Below are 17,736 nucleotides of genomic sequence, written 5' to 3' on the forward strand. Positions count from 1 at the left end.
ATATCAGAATATTCTACTATCAAAATTTTAAACAATTAACAACTCTACAAATCAATTCATTTAATTGCTGAAAAGTGAGAGATTACAAGTAATTGTACATTGTCAAATGTACAGAAAAGGACTGAGAATTTCTTTCTATCAATATGCAAAATGCTAGAGGGCTGAGGCAATATCCTGGAATTCCCTCCTTAACAGCATCAATCCACAAGACTGCAGTGGTTTGGTTCAAGATGATGATTCATGGTTCCAGCTCTTCGCTAGAGCAATCCCAAATTCACTTTGCCGTGTTCCATTGAATTATTTAATCCATTTTCCCACTTTTGACAGCTCACAAAATATGGAGGGATCAATTGACTTACCATTTATCAATACACTTCTGACAGAAACTATGCGTGCAGGGTAGAATGAGGTCAGCTCGACCATCCATACAGATACAACATTCTTCCTCGTCAGTCATCTCTTTAATCCTATTGAAATTAGAAAACAGTTTGAGTTATATTTCAATCAAACACAAGCTGTATATAAATAGCTTAATCTTTTGTTTTGATCTGTGCATGTTGTCCCTATTCTCTGAACTGGCTAAATGTGTGGGTGTCACACAGCTCTCAAAGTCAATGTACTTCCACTCCATTTGACACTGCATCTATTACTTGCTCCTTTGCTTACTTGAATTCTGATGATCTGCATTTTTGAAAAGTGTCCCCCAGTGCATTCACAATATTTCATTGATGTTTGCGGAGGTAAGTTAACACACTGTACTCAATATTTAGTTAAGCACAATACTGAGTGACACCAGATCTAGGAGCCATAGATACAAGATAATCTCTACTGAATCCAATCAGGGATTCAGGAAAAACCTCTTTACTCGTAATGTTTTGAAAATGTGTACCTCTACCACTGATTATTCATAAATATATTCATGGGGAGGCTCCATAACCATACGTCATAGAGTCAAAATTATACAGCATTGAAACAGGCCCTTCGGTCCAACTAGCAACTATGTTGGCAAACTAATTTAGTTTCATAGTTTATCCCATATCCGTCCAAACAGAAATAGAAGAATGCACCAATGGTGATGGGTGAGGGTTAACCATAAACATTGGCATTGACCAGTGGGGTCAGAAAACCCATTTTTGTGCTATACATTCTAAATCAACGAACAGCATACTAGCAGTTAACTATGATAGTTACAATGATTTTCTAATGGGTTAGCGGGGTACTTGCAGCATTCTCTTGCAGTTGTTTATCAGATCCCATGATAGTACTATTTTTAACTGCAGATTATGCCGCTGAATTGGTAAGCTTCTTTCAGCTTCGGATATCACTGGCGCTTTCAGTAAGTCACCCTATGTTCTACCACATGTTTAACTTCTCAGCAATCTTTTACAGCAAGTAAGCATTTGATTTCAATTTTGTATGCGTCTTTATTTCTTCACAGGCTTATTATGTAGATTATGTTCTGCTTTACTTGTAAACAATATTCCTAATGCAAAAGAACACCCAAAGTATTTATGGTGCTATAAGGGATTGCTCAAATTACTGTCTATAAAAAATACCATTTGAAGAAAAATGTGTTTAATTTTGAATGATAATTCATTCCACATAGTAATGTGAAAACATGCCACATGATGATCAGTATTGCACAATGCAGAAATGAATTTAACTGATAAACTAAAGGACCAATATATTAAATTGAATTTACTACTCTTCTGAATATCTTAAATAATGAACTATATTCATTCCAGATTTCATCAGACAAGATTCACTACCAGACTTGAACTGAATTTCAGAGTAAATATTCAGTCAGGGCAAATGGTTTAAATGTATCTCTGGGATTCTAAGATAGTACCTGTAACAGACCAGAGCTGAAAATGTGTTGCTGGAAAAGCGCAGCAGGTCAGGCAGCATCCAAGGAAAAGGAGATTTGACATTTCGGGCATAAGCCCTTCATCTGATTCCTGATGAAGGGCTTATGCCCGAAACATCAAATCTCCTTTTCCTTGGATGCTGCCTGACCTGCTGCGTTTTTCCAGCAACACATTTTCAGCTCTGATCTCTAGCATCTGCAGACCTCACTTTCTCCCTGTAACAGACCAGACAGCATCCAGATGGGGCAATACCCACAACAGGCAGGAATATACCTATTGTCACTCTAGGGAGATAAGAATGATTACAAATATTGTGAAGTATTCTGGTAAGCTGATGAAAACAAAGCTGGGGAAGGAGGAATTCTATAGGTGTATAATGGATAAGAGGGAGAAAAGGTTAAGTTACAACCAAGCATTACTAAGGTGAAGTTGCATTAGTGATAAAAGTTGATTACTGACAACTTCAAGCTGAGAGGGAGTGAACAAGAGAGTGCAAGTCTTCATTCAAGCAGTTGCTACTGATCACAACCTACCCCCAATTAAAGACTCTACTGCTGTTCCCTTATTCTCTTTTCCCCACAGGCAAGCCGTTGATTAGTGTTGCTCTCTGTAACCTTCCAAGTACCATTGTCTCAGTCAGCACTGTAAGCTGCGGAGAATTGAATGCTTAATACACAAAGGTCCAGAGGCCATTTAAGCATAGATAAGTTACTGTGTCATGATAGACTTATTTACATCTCTCTCTGTAAGAAATATCTTTCAAAAATTAGACAACCTTGTGTAGTGATTCTAACACCACCTTGTGGTCAGAAAAGCCCTGCACATAAATATTCTCAATGCAAAGCATACACTATTGTGTTGTTGTTACATAAATATGAATATTATGAAATAATGACAGTGAAATTACTGACTGCCTCTTTGATGAAGCATCTTAAATTGTCACTAGACTAAATGGTGATGTAAATGTTGGTCTTATGTTACTAAATTTTATTCAAAGTCATGTTGCGTCAATACAGGACATTGGTTTGGAATAGTGCACGCAGTTCTGGTCTCCTTCCTATCAGAAGTATGTTGTGAAATTTGTAAGGGTTCAGAAAAGATTTAAGACGATGTTGCCAGTGTTGGAGGGTTTGAGCTATAGGGAGAGGCTGAATAGGCTGGAGTTGTTTTCCCTGGAGGGTCAGAAGCAGAGGGGGTGATCTTATAGAGGTTTATAAAATCATGAGGGGCATGGATAGAGTAAATAGACAAAGTTTTCTCCCTGGGGTAGGGGAAGTCCAGAACTAGAGGGCATAGGTTTAGGGCGAGAGGGGAAAGATATAAAAGAGACCTAAGGGGCAACTTTTTCACACAGAAGGTGGTGAGTATATGGAACGAACTGCCAGAGGAAGTGGTAAATGGCATTTGGACGGGTATATGAATAGGAAAGGTTTAGAGGGATATGGGCCAACTGCTAGCAAATGGGACTAGATTAAGTTAGGATATCTGGTCGGCATGGACGAGTTGTACCGAAGTGTCTGTTTCCATGCTGTACATCTCTATGACTCTAATAAGTGCAGACCTCGCAGTTTCATGATTTAGCAATACTTTGTGTTCCATTAAAAGGGGTTTACTTTCACAAAGTCTACTAAAACTATTCAAAAAAGGGGAAGCCCCAACATTTTATTTTCCATTTTAAAAAAGGCGCAGACTTTCCACAAACCAACTGATCAGAAGAATTTCAGCTATTGCTGCATTCTTACTGTTTCCTCTAGTGAAGTCGAACATAATTAGAGGCCATCAATATACGATGGTCACTCACAAATCTAATGAGGAATTCAGAGGAAACTGCACCAAGGACTGTGAAGAATGTAGAATCCATTACTACATGGACTGGTTCATGCATTTTGGTGGAAATTAGATGTAAGAAATTGAGTATGAGGAATTCAGTTCAGAAACAACTGTGCTGAACTTAAATATAGGCAATTGCACGGGAACGAAGGCAAAGTTTGCTGGTGTGGACTAGCTTAGCCAAAAAGATGGTTAATGGACAATGGCTCACAAAGATATATCTTAGTTAGGAATAAGGATTATTCCAAAGGCAGCAGCAATCTTATGGTTGGTGTCCAGTCTGGCTGCCTCGGGGAGGAAGTGGGTTTGGAGAGGGGGGGGGGTGGCGGAGAGTGCGAATGGGGTTGCAGGGGCGGTGTTGGATGTGGTTGGAAGAGGACGGGGGCAGTGTGCTGCTGCATCATCTCCTGAACAGTGAGCAGACTTAGCAAATGCTCACTGTATCAATCCTATTGAACTGATTTTTTTTTGGGGGGTGGTGGTGGGAAGAGGCTTCAGCAATGCTGCAGGTACCTTAGACACAAGTGTATGTCTGGATCAGTGGTGCTGGAAGAGCACAGCAGTTCAGGCAGCATCCAACAAGCAGCAAAATCGACATTTCGGGCAAAAGCCCTTCATCAGGAATAAAGGCAGAGAGACTGAAGCGTGGAGAGATAAGTCGATTTTGCTGCTCGTTGGATGCTGCCTGAACTGCTGTGCTCTTCCAGCACCAAGGATCCAGAATCTGGTTTCCAGCATCTGCAGTCATTGTTTTTAACAAGTGTATGTCTGTTCAAAAACAAACCCTGAGTCAGAGAAAGGGAGCAAAGCAGGCAGCATGAGGAAAAACGGAAACTTCAGAAAACTCCGAGCCCCGAAGAGAGGCACTGAATCAATTAACTGAATAATCAATTATCCAAACGAAATAGTGGCCACCCATCTTGTCCGAATAACTGAGGTCCCTCTGTAGTCAGAACACATGATCTATTGTGAACAGTTTTAGCCTTTCATCGAAGGAAAGAAATATTGACATTGGTGGCAGCCCAGAGAAGATTCACTGGGTTGATCCAGGTATGGAATTGCCCTATGAGGAGAGGTACGGTAAGTTGGGTATATATTTTGGAATTTAGAAGAATGATAGGAGGCCCTTTTGAAACATATAAGGTTCCTAGGATGCTTGACAAGTTGGGTGAGGAGAGGTTGTTTCCCTTTGTGAGAGTGTCTAGGACCAGAGGGCATAATCTCAGAATGAGAACACAGAGGAGGAGGAATTTCTTTTCTCCCAGAGGGTGGTAAATCTGTGGAATTTTTTACTACAGAGGGCTGTCAAGGCTAAGTTGTGAAGTATATTGAAGGCTGAGATAGATCAGTAATCATTAAGAAAGTCAAGAGTCACAGAGATAAGGCAGGAAAGTGGAATTGAGAATCATTAGATCAGCAATAATATCTTTGATCCTACACCTCATGGGACAATAGAATATAGGCTTATGATGATAGATTTAGATAAGTCAAGTTAATAGAAGGCTTGTGTGGAGCATAAACCCCAGCATGGACTGGTTGTACTGGTTACTGTGCTATATATTTCATGCACCTGTATGGATAGGATTAGTTTAATCACACAATCTGAAGCTGGGTGAAAATTATGATAAGAAAAATTGTGGAAACATTCATCATTGGAGCTCAAGTACTGTACCAGAGACCCAGTTTGTGATATTTTAAAAACTACTGAAAGCCATGCCCCTGCCTCCAATCCACCTGACCCTTCTCCATTCAAACTCCAGCCCAGCTTCTCTATCATATCCTCAACTACCTTTGTACAGGTTTCCCTCATTACTTCTGGGCTTCAGTGGATACATTACTAGTAATTGCCACCACTCCCAGCTACACTAAGTACAATGAGGAGCTGCCAGTCTCTGATGGGCCAGCACCTCTCAGTAAGTTGGACTTCTGCCACGTGAGTCTGGAATGCTACTGCACTCGATATTGTCTAATGATTTGCTCATTAAGCAACTAGAAATGGGCAATAAATGCCGTTAGTGTTCCGTCAATTTTTTTTTAAACGGTTGATAGGATGGAAGACTTCAGATTGCTGTCATGTAAAGAAGACATTAAGTAATTTTTAAAGTTAATAAGAACAAGGTTAATGTGATTTTTGAAAGCAGGGCAGTACAGACCAACAAGCCATGAAATGAATCTCATATTTCTAAGATACGAAGTAGTTTATTAATCAAACTATCAAAGGTTCACTCACTTTCCCAGCCAGAGACTGGCCTGGCATGATGATCCATTTGCTGCTGTCCCTTCACAGATGCTGCTTTGGGCAAGAACTCCACTTGCCTGCATTGTGATCTCTCGATATAGCTGAGTGAACTGATAGAGATTTAGAATTCTAGAAGCATCAATATTTCCTGTCGTCTTGTTAATCTGTCAAAGTATATATCAAATGATTAAAAAGGTAAAAGAATGCATCAACAGACATGTAAACGATAGCAACTTGTATTTAGATAAAAAATGAGGTCTGCAGATGCTGGAGATCACAGTTGAAAATGTGTTGCTGGTTAAAGCACAGCAGATTAGGCAGCATCCAAGGAATAGGGATTTCGACGTTTCGGGCATAAGCCCTTCATCAGGAATCAGGAATTCCTGATGAAGGGCTTATGCCCGAAACGTCGAATTTCCTATTCCTTGGATGCTGCCTAACCTGCTGTGCTTTAACCAGCAACACATTTTCAACTTGTATTTAGATAACAACATCTTCAACATACTGAAATCTCTTGAGCTAATTCAAAGAAGCATCGACAACAAAACTTGACATCGAACCGTACAACATGACGTTAGCGTAAGTAACTCAAAGCTTCATAAATGAGATAAATTTTAAAGGGTATCTTCCAGGAGGAGACAGAAGTAGATCCAGAGAGGTTTAGGGAAGGAATTCCCAAGCTCAGGCCCTCAGAAGTTAAAAGTGCAGCCACTGGGGCCAAGGAAGCAGAAAGATGTTCAAGATGCCAGAATTATAAGACTGTAGAGACATTGGGAAAATTGTTGGGTTGGAAGAAGTTACATAAGCAGGGAGGGGTGAGGCCATACAGGAATTTGAACACATGGATGCGTATATTAAAAATTCTCAGAAATAAGAGATGACTGCATGGTTGGAGATGCTATCATTCAGATGAGATATTAAACTGAGGCCCCCACATATCCTCTCAGGTGGCCATAAATGATACTTTGAAATAGAACAGGAGAGCTATTCCTAATTATCTGGAGGCAGTTCATCTTTCAATGAAATCGCACTAAAAAAATACCTGGTCATTATTTACATTGCTATATGTGGGAACTCGTTGTGTACCTATCAGCTACCAAATTTACTATAGTAAAAAATGAGGTCTGCAGATGCTGGAGATCACAGCTGGAAATGTGTTGCTGGTTAAAGCACAGCAGGTCAGGCAGCATCTCAGGAATAGAGAATTCGACGTTTCGAGCATAAGCCCTTCATCAGGAAACACTCCAAAAATATTACTTTAAGGTGGTAAAGCAGTTTGAACCATCCCAACTTTAAAAATAATATATAAATATATGTTATATCAGTACTGAGGAAGGGACACTCAACACAAAACATTAACTCGGATTGCTCTTCACAGATGCTGCCAGACCTACTGAGCTTTTCCAGCAATTTCTGTTTTTGTTTCTGATTTACAGCATCCACAGTTCTTTTGGTTTTTATAAATGTGTTCTTTTTCTTCACGTGGGCATCTTTTTAAGTAACCTTCCTTCAAACCTAAACAAGTTGATTGCATTTCTTTCATATTTTTAGTTTACTCTTGCACTTATTTTACAATTAATAAGTGCCAAATTGCTTCACAACCAATTAAGTACTTTAGAACTATTGTCACTGATGTTCTGTACACTAACATGATCACTATTTTCACATACAGAAACAACAAATGAAATGAATGTCTGATTATTGTCTCTTTTGGTAGCATTAGTCAAGGTCAGAGATATTGGCTAGAATATGGGAAGGTTGCCCCATATTCTTTTTTTTTAAAAAACAATGAACAGGCAGATAAAGTCTTGTTTGAACATTTTATCTGAAAAAAGATGTACTGCACTTAAGTGTCAGGTGGTTATGTCCTTCCGCTCCAAAGCAGGGTTTGAATCATGAGGACTCAATTCTTTTTCTTTTGTAAAGTGCTTTACAGGGGATCCAAGTTCAATTCCAGCTTAGGGCGATTATGTAGAGTTTGCATGTTCTCCCTGTGTCTGCATGAGTTTCCTCCAGGTGCTCCAGTTTGCTCCCACAGTCCAAAGACGTGCAGGTTAGGTGAATTGGCCATGGCAAACTGCTTCATTCAATCCAGGTACATGCCGGCTAGGCTGGGCCAGCCATGGTAAATGCAGGGTTATGGGTGGATGCTCTTTGGGGTTTAGTGCAGACTCAATTGTCTGAACGGTCTCTTTCTGTACTGTAGAGATTCTGTGAATCTACAATCTCAACTATAAAATTTTTCTTGAACTGATTCTCCCTGCTTTGTATTGTCTGGACTGTTAGGATAGTTCTATGATTCCTTACAGAGTCCACTGGCATGGACCTTTCATAATTTTGATGGCATAATTTTTCCAGTTCAAACAACTTGAACACTTCTATCCACGTTTTCCTGGCTTAGAAGTTCCACAAACTAAAACACTTCAGCTGAAGTGACTGACTCCCCCTCTTGTGCTGGAGAAACTGTTCTCCTTTCGAAACCAAACTCTTGACTCTTCTGAATTAAACTCAAAGCTAGAACTAATGGTTTATGGTCTGTTGTAAACTCAGCAGTATAATCATTCCATTTATTAATACTATAGTGTTCCCTTCAGATTGTACTTGACTGTTGTTTTGGAATTCATACACTTGAGTCACTGTTTCAAATGAACTTCTGAACCATTTACAATAAACTACTTCTCAGAACCAATTCAAAATAATATGGTATTTATACACACAAAATACACCTTTTATCACATCTGAATTAGATCACACCTTAAACTTCTAAATTCAAGGAAGTACATGCCTAAACCTGTGACTTGTGAACTTTTAACTGGGGCACACTGTACGTCAATAAATGCAAGGTTTTTTTTCTCTGTTCCTGCCCCGAAATTGCATAGCAGTCTAAAAATCTGCTCTACACTGAATATGACTAAAGTGAAACAAAGGGAGAAACTTAAACCATCCTGCTGGAAGAGAGAAGGAATGTTCCAGTGGCACGATTTAGAATTTCTGCAAAGTATTCTCAGGAATCATTTTGTTTCCAATGCTTCCTTCAGTGAACAAAGAAATATATTCAGACCAGTCAGGCACAACGGCATAATTTGATTACACAAATTATGATTTCTGAGAATACCATAAACTTCAATGCTTAATGCTTTATGGGCGGCACGGTGGCACAGTGGTTAGCACTGCTGCCTCACAGCGCCTGTAGACCCGGGTTCAATTCCCAACTCAGGCGACTGACTGTGTGGAGTTTGCACGTTCTCCCCGTGTCTGCGTGGGTTTCCTCCGGGTGCTCCGGTTTCCTCCCACAGTCCAAAGATGTGCGGGTCAGGTGAATTGGCTAAGCTAAATTGCCCGTAGTGTTAGGTAAGGGGTAAATGTGGGGGTATGGATGGGTTGCGCTTCGGCGGGTCGGTGTGGACTTGTTGGGCCGAAGGGCCTGTTTCCACACTGTAAGTCTAATCTAATCTTAACTTGCACCACCTGCTCTCCAAGCAATAGTCTGAAATTGAAGGAACAGGTAAGGCAGGAGCTCAGGAATTGACTAAAAGCAGTTTTACCATTACTATGACATAACTGTGGCAAAGGTTTAATGCAAAAATGTTCAAGTTCAGTAATAAAGGCAATTAGAGGAGAATGAGCATGACATTAATGACAGAGTGAATTGCTTGAAACCACATTTCCACTACCTGTTTTACATGACAGAATGTTCCTACACAGAAATAAGTTGGGACACCCACCAGATCTTGGCTGGTGTTTCCTCCTTCCTCAGGAATCACCCACATTAATCCCATCATAGTCTCTATGACAAACACCTAATTAATTTTCTTTTAGAGTCATATAGATGTACAGCACGGAAACAGACCCTTCACTCCAACTCGTACATGCCGGCCAGATGTTCCAACCCAATCTAGTCCCACCTACCAGCACCCAGCCCAGATCCCTCCAAACCCTTCCTACTTATATACCCATCCAGATGCCTTTTAAATGACGCAATTGTACTAGCCTCCTCCACTTCCTCTGGCAGCTCATTCCATACACATACCACCCTCAGTGAAAAAGTTGCCCCTTAGGTCTCTTTTGTATCTTTCCCCTCTCATGCTAAACCTATGCCCTCTAGTTCTGGACTCACCCACCCCAGGGAAAAGACCTTGTCTATTTATCCTATCCATGCCCCTCATGATTTTATAAACCTCTAAGGTCACCCCTCAGGGGTCACCGCTGCAGGGAAACCAGCCTCAGCCTGTTTAACCTCTTCCTTCTTGCTCAAATCCTCCAACCCTGGTAACATCCTTGTAAATTTTTTCTGAACCCTTTCAAGTTTCACAATATCCTTCCAATAGGAAGACCAGAATTGCACACAATATTCCAAAAGTGGCCTAACTAATGTCCCGTACAGCCAAAACATGACCTCCCAACTCCTGTACTCAATACTCTGACCAATAAAGGAAAACATACCAAACACTTTCTTCACTACTCTATCTACTTGCGACTCTACTTTCAAGGAGCTCCGAACCTGCACTCCAAGGTTTCTTTATTCAGCAACATTCCAGAGGACCTTATCATTAAGTGTGTAAGTCCTGCTAAGATTTGTTTTCCCAAAGTGCAGCACCTCACATTTATCTAAATTAAGTTCCATCTGCCACTTCTCAACCCATTGGCCCAGCTGCTCAAGATCCCGTTGTAATCTGAGGGAGCCTTCTTCTGTGCCCACTACACCTCCAATTTTGGTGTCAGCTGCAAACTTACTAATTACACCTCTCATGCTCACATCCAAATCATTTATATAAATGACAAAAAAATCATGGACCCAGCACCAATCCTTGTAGCACTCCACTGGTCACAAGCCTGCAGTATGAAAAACAACCCTCCACCACCACCCTCTGTCTTCTATCTTTCAGCCGGTTCTGTATCCAAATGGCTAGTTCTGAGTGTTCTAGGAGATCTAACCTTGCTCACAAGTCTCCTATGGAGAACTTTGTCGAATGCCTTACTGAAGTCCATATAGATCACATTTACTGCTCTGCCCTCATCAATCCTCTTTGTTACTTCTTCAAAAAACTCAATCAAGTTTGGGAGACATGATTTCCCACACGCAAAGCCATGTTGACTATCCCGAATCAGTCCTTGCCTTTTCAAATACATGTATATCCTGTCCCTCAGGATTCCCTCAAACAACTTGCCCACCACCGACGTCAGGCTCACTGGTCTATAGTTCCCTAGCTTGTCCTTACCACCTTTCTTAAATAGTGGCAGAATGTTAGCCAACCTCCAGTCTTCTGGCACCTTACCTGTGACTACCAATGATACAAATATCTCAGCAAGAGACCCAGAAATCACTTCCCTAGCTCCCCACAGACTTCTAGGATACACCTGATCAGGTCCTGGGCATTTATCCACTTTTATGCATTTCAAGACACCCAGCACTGCCTCCTCTGTAATATGGACATGTTTCAAGATGTCGCCATCTATTTCCCCACATTCTATGTCTTCCATGCCTTTTAAAAGAATTTGTGAGCTCTGCTTCAACAACAGCTTCTGACAAAGAATTCCACATCATCATGTATGTGAAGAAAGCATTGACAACCTTCCCTTTAACTTGAATGCAGATTTTTAGATCTGTTCTTTTTGCAATGTTTATTGTCCTGCAGCAGTTTAGAGGTCTATAGCTCACTAATGAGAAAAATAAAATAATGAGGCCAAAGATTTATCAATAGCTTCCAATAGATTGATAGAAGGAATTTAGTTCAGCTTGATAGCAGTGATTTTGATATCATTATCCTGTGGATTCTGCCTCATTCCACAGGTCACAAGAATTGGCCTCAGAAGTGCGGGAGTATTGCATTAAGATTTGTCCATTGCTCTGTCAAAATGTCCAGTGGATTATTGAAAAAGCAGAGGAATTGCCCAACATTACCATTCCTAACTGAAAATATTTAGTTGAAAGTTGCCTAAGGATGGGACCTGAATGTTGAAGTGATTTTACAAATCAGAATGACAAGCAAGAAAAAGGTGAGGGGATAATTCTGTTAAAGGATGACATGACTTCAATACTGATAGATTACCTCAGTTTGAAAGATCAAGATTTAGAATCAGTTTGGATTGAAATAGGAAATAGTAAAGAGAAGAGGTAACTTGTGAGAGTATGTTATAAAACCCAGAAAATATTTAGCAACAAAACAGACAGAAGGTACAAATGTAAGGGGCATATAGGGAATGTGTCTTAAAAATCATGGGCAACTTACATCCACAGTTAGATCGGAAGAACTGGAAAGTGAATTTCTTAGAGCAGCTAATAACAGAATGGACTATCCTAGACCTGATTATTCAATAAAATGCAATTAATCAATAACCTTATGGTATAGGAACCACGAAGGACAGCGACAACATGTTAGATTGACACGTTCAGTGTGAGAGGGAGAATTGAGAGAACATGCCTCGTGTTATAAACCTAGATACATTTACTTGCTGCTGCATTTGGTTAAACACCGTCATTAGTTGAGACATATTTTGTGTAATACATGATAGAAAAATCATCTTTCTCATTCTCTAAATTAATTTTTCCAACAGCAATCGTTGATAAAGCAGACATCAAAAATCCTTCCCCCACCTTTATATTAACATGTGTTGACAGCCAAATTAAAAAAACAAATTTTATTCATGCATACTATAAATATGCATGTACAGATACACATTGTTTCATTTGCATTTTAATTGCTTTTGAATTACATAATTACTTTCTTCATACCTTTGAGCTAACAATCCTAACAATGACTTTCCAAAGAGCGGAGGAATCAGATCCAGGTTGTACTTCAAACAATAAGCATTTCTCTTGCCCAGCTGTCAGTCTTTCGGTGCTACAATGAGTAGAAAAACAGAATATTAACAGTTGTCTGGTAGTAGTACAAGACTCAATGCAGATAGATTGAAACATTGAACAGAAATGTGCAATTATCCATTCAGCAAATAATTTCAAATTTTCATCATCATCATCAGGTTTGATCAGTTTTCTTTCCTCCTGTCCTTCATATGGGTGGTGTAAAGGGTGCCAGCACCCTAAGGGCCTTGCCCAAATGGCCACTCTTCATGCATTAGCCTAACCGACGTCAGTGGAGGCCATCACAAGAAAGAACACACTTCCAGCTGAGCACTACTCAGTTGTGCAAAGACCTTAATATGGAATGACCACTGCTATTAGCTCTACCTCATTTTAGCTTCAAGGCACTTAATATTTTTGAAGAATAGGATATGTGCTATAGGGAGAGGGTGAATAGGTTAGGGCTGTTTTTCCTGGAGCATCGGATAAATAGACAAAGTTTCTTCCCTGGGATGGGAGAGTCCAGAAATAGAGGGCATAGGTTTAGGGTGAGAGGGGAAAGATATACAAGATACTTAAGGGGCAATGTTTTCACACAGAGGATGGTACGTGTATGGAATGAGCTGCCAGAGGAAGCGGTGGAGGCTAGTACAATTGCAACATTTAAAAGGCATCTGGATGGGTATATGATTGGGAAAGGTTCAGAGGGATATGGGCTGGGTGCTGGGAGGTGGGACTAGATTGAGTTGGGATATTAGGTCGGCATGGACAAGTTGGACAAAGGGTCTGTTTCTGTGCTGTACATCTCTATGATTCTATAAAAGAGCACTCTAAGTAATGCTGTATTGCTTGGAGTAAAACAACAATTGTAAAGAACTCTAAATGTGAAATAAGCTCAGATTTCAGCATGAAAGACCAGACGATCGCAATGCTCAATCTAATCCTGATAAGAGCAGTCAGATGTTCTGACGTCAGATTACTGGCAATCTTATGACAAGCATTTAAATTCAAATAAGGGCAATTATGCGGGCATAAAAGCATAATTAGGTGAATTAGGTTGGGGCATAGAGTGAGAGAGATGTGGTCACAGAAAATTATAGAGATATTTCAGAATAAGTATAGTCTTCATTCAGTCAGGTGTTAAATGTACAAGTCCTGGGGAGTGTCACTGAACAAAGAGACCTTGGAGTGCATGTTCATAGCTCCTTGCAAAGTAGAGTATCAGGTGGATAGGATAGTGAAGGTGGCATTTGGTATGCTTTCCTTTATTGGTCAGAGCATTGAGTATAGGAGTTAGGAGGTCATGTTACAGCTTTACAGGACATTGGTTAGGCCACTGTTGGGATATTGCATGCAATTCTGCTCTCTTTCCTATCAGAAAGATGTTGTGAAACTTGAAAGGGTTCAGAAAAGATTTACAAGGATGTTGCCAGTGTTGGAGCATTTGAGCTACAGGGAGAGGCTGAATAGGCTGGGGCTGTTTTCTCTGGAGTGTCGGAGGCTGAGGGGTGACCTTACAGAGATTTATAAAATCACGAGGGGCATGGATAGGATAAACAGACAAGGTATTTTTCCTGGGGTGGGGCAGTCCAGAACTAGATGGCATAGGTTTAGGGTGAGAGGAGAAAAAATATACAAAAGGACTCTAAGGGGCAACCTTTTCACGCAGAAGGGGGTGCGTGTATGGAATGTGCTGCCAGAGGAAGTGGTGGAGGCTAGTACAAAGACAGCATTTAAATGGCATCTGGATGGGTACATGAATAGGAAGGATTTAGAGGGATATGGGCCAACTACTGGCAAATGGGAGTATAGATTAAGTTAACTGGTTGGCATGAATGAGTTGGACCAAAGGGTCTGCTTCCATACTGTACATCTCTATGACTCTAATAGGGCTCCAAAGAGAAAAGAAAGTAAAAAAAAAGAGCAAGAGTAAAAGAAAGAAAGAAAAAAAGAAATAAAGCAGATGGAAGTGGACAAGCCCAGGCCACAAACGTGGACAAAGCACCACTGTGTTGGAATTCTTCTTGTGATTTTGATGTCTTGTTGGTACCAGTTGAGCGTCTAGTGTGGAAATTCCGCACTCACCACCTGGTAGGGAAGTGGAGGAGAACCATGAAGCCAACTCTGAAGGTTAGATAAAGCAGGAGTGGTTTTCTGTCCCCCACAAAAGAGGTCTGGAGTTCATCTGGCAGGAAAGATGCCCCAAGTAAAAACAATGACTGCAGATCTGGAAACCAGAGTCTAGATTAGAGTGGTGCTGGAAAGGCACAACAGTTCAGGCAGCATCCGAGCAGCAGTAAAATCGACGTTTTGGGCAAAAGCCCTTCATCAGGAATACAGGCAGAGAGCCTGAAGTGAGGGGAGGGTGGGGCTGGGGAGAAAGTAGCATAGAGTACAATAGGTGAGTGGGGGAGGGGATGACGGTGATAGGTCGGGGGGGGGGGGGGGGGGGGGGGGGGGGGAGGGTGGAGTGGATGGGTGGAAAAGAAGATAGGCAGGTAGGACAAGTCATGGGGACAGTGCTGAGCTGGAAGTTTGGAACTGGGGTGAGGTGGGGGAAGGGGAAATGAGGAAACTGTTGAAGTCCACATTGATGCCCTGGGGTTGAAGTGTTCCGAGATGGAAGATGAGGCGTTCTTCCTCCAGGCATCTGGTGGTGAGGGAGCGGCAGTGAAGGAGGCCCAGGACCTCCATGTCCTCGGCAGAGTTGGAGGGGGAGTTGAAAAGTTGGGCCACGGAGCGGTGTGGTTGATTGGTGCGGGTGTCCCAGAGATGTTCCCTAAAGCGCTCTGCTAAAAGGCGTCCAGTCTCCCCAACGTAGAGGAGACTTCATCGGGAGCAACGGATACAATAAATGATATTGGTGGATGTGTAGGTAAAACCTTGATGGATGTGGAAGGCTCCTTTAGGGCCTTGGATGGAGGTGAGGGAGGAGGTGTGGGCACACGTTTTACAATTCCTGCGGTGGCAGGGGAAGGTGCCAGGATGGGAGGGTGGGTTGTCAGGGGGGCGTGGACTTGACCAAGTAGTCACGGAGGGAACGGTCTTTGCGGAAGGCGGAAAGGGGTGGGGAGGGAAATATATTCCTGGTGCTGGGGTCTGTTTGGAGGTGGCGGAAATGTCGGCAGATGATTTGGTTTATGCGAAGATTGGTATGGTGGAAGGTGAGCACCGGGGTGTTCTGTCCTTGTTACTGTTGGAGGGGTGGGGTCTGAGGCGGAGGTGCGGGATGTGGACGAGATGCATTGGAGGGCATCTTTAACCACACGGGAAGAGAAATTGTGGTCTCTAAAGGAGGAGACCATCAGGTGTGTTCTGTGGTGGAACTGGCCCTCCTGGGAGCAGATACGTCAGAGACGGAGGAATTGGGAATATGGGATGGCATTTTTGCAGGAGTACGGTGGGAAGAGGTGTAATCCAGGTAGCTGTGGGAGTCAGTGGGTTTGTAAAAAATCTCGATGTCAAGTTGGTTGTCATTAATGGAGATGGAGAGGTCCAGGAAGGGGAGGAAGGTGTCAGAGGAAAGATGTCCCATCCCATCATCCACCCGTTAAAACATTTTCTTCTGTGACTTGGCACTGGCGGTTGGCCTCTAAACACCATAATTTTCATCACCTGGCTGCCAGTAAATATTTGGCCAAAAAGACAGGGAATTGAAATAAGCAAAGCCTCAAACAAATGAAGTCAGACAGATTTGACATTCCTCTGTCCACAGCGTCGAAACACAAGTCACAGGGCGTTTTAAATGCACTGGGATATCACAAATGAAAATAATGAGAATAAAATTTATTTTGGGTTGCCCTATCCAATCCACAAAGCAAGCTGACAGAATGAGCAAACCCAAGCTAAAGTTGTTTTAAACGTCCAACTTTGTACAAATTCTGCCAAATGCACCACCAGTGTTAATTAAGCTTAAAGGTAGAGCTCAACCACAGTACACACCTGCTACACTGATTGGGGCCTAGTCTGTCTACTTCTTGTTCTTTTTCTTAAGAGAAAAGGCAAAAAAGTTTTCTTAGTTAATAAATTACTTTATTACTTAACTATTAAATGGTTATTTTATTAATTAGTCATTTTTGCAATGATAAGTTTAAAATTTGAAAATGATAAAAGTAAGTTTAATGCTGCAGTGAACCCCGTCTTTCTGGAATTTCTTCACTGGTCTTGGAGTGAGAAAAAAAATTTAAATGCCTCACATGAAAAGAATGGGAAACTGTACTGTAAGGTGAGGAAAGCACATACTGCAGCTGGTGCTAATGATAAAAACAAAAGAATGTGAATAAGAACAATACTTTCATTGAAGGAAATACCAATACAGGAAATTAAGTGAAGTGCAAGTCGGTGCTTCTGAAGCAAAGACCAGTCAGGGCAAATAGCCTGCTTTTATTTTGCCTTGTGGTGTCTGTAATGAGATGCAGGTTTATGGTGAGCTCAGGAGCCTCATTAATGGAGAATCTGAGAATACATTCCAGTGGCTAATATCTTTGTAAGGGATTTCCCAGTTTAAATAGAAAGAAGAGCACAGAAAATATGTAACACACCCATTAAATCACTGGGAACAGCTTGCATTCATATTGCACCGTTAATGTGGAAAACGATCTCAATGCATTTAACTGGACTCAAAGGGGAAATGAATGTGGAGTTATAAAAGTAGAGATTAAATATTGATACGAGTTAATATTTTATAATCAAGTGTGACTACGTTGTCACATCAAGGCAATGTGTAGGTAATAAAATAAATCTTCAACATAAAATGTTCAAAGGATTTTTTTTGGCTGACCTCGGTTTACAAGAATAATAATTTCCAGAGCAGAGCAGCAGAATAATAACAAAATATTTTAAAATTTGGATGAGAAAACATGCAGATCATGTTTCAACTTCAAACTCTGAACAAGGAAATTCACATGAGGAAGCACATATCAAACAAATCCAGAGCATATCCAGCCTTCTGACCACACAATTTAAACATATGGGAAATCAGGCACAACCTGCCTGAG

General features: G+C 41.2%; 1 protein-coding gene across 7 annotated transcripts in view; it reads right to left on the reverse strand.

The window, feature by feature from the left end:
• rnf141 (ring finger protein 141) overlaps positions 1-17,736 on the reverse strand; it is a 34,830-nt gene that overhangs the window by 5,579 nt on the left and 11,515 nt on the right. For all 7 annotated transcript variants that reach the window (XM_060838541.1, XM_060838544.1, XM_060838540.1 and 4 more), the window contains 3 exons: positions 12,671-12,779; positions 5,929-6,101; positions 360-467 (listed from right to left, as the gene is read on the reverse strand). In XM_060838541.1, coding sequence (XP_060694524.1) covers positions 360-467; positions 5,929-6,101; positions 12,671-12,779 — 390 coding nt within the window. The remainder of the gene's footprint in view (positions 1-359; positions 468-5,928; positions 6,102-12,670; positions 12,780-17,736) is intronic.

This window comes from Hemiscyllium ocellatum, chromosome 18 (assembly GCF_020745735.1).
Source record: "Hemiscyllium ocellatum isolate sHemOce1 chromosome 18, sHemOce1.pat.X.cur, whole genome shotgun sequence".
Classification (NCBI taxonomy): Eukaryota; Metazoa; Chordata; class Chondrichthyes; order Orectolobiformes; family Hemiscylliidae; genus Hemiscyllium; species Hemiscyllium ocellatum.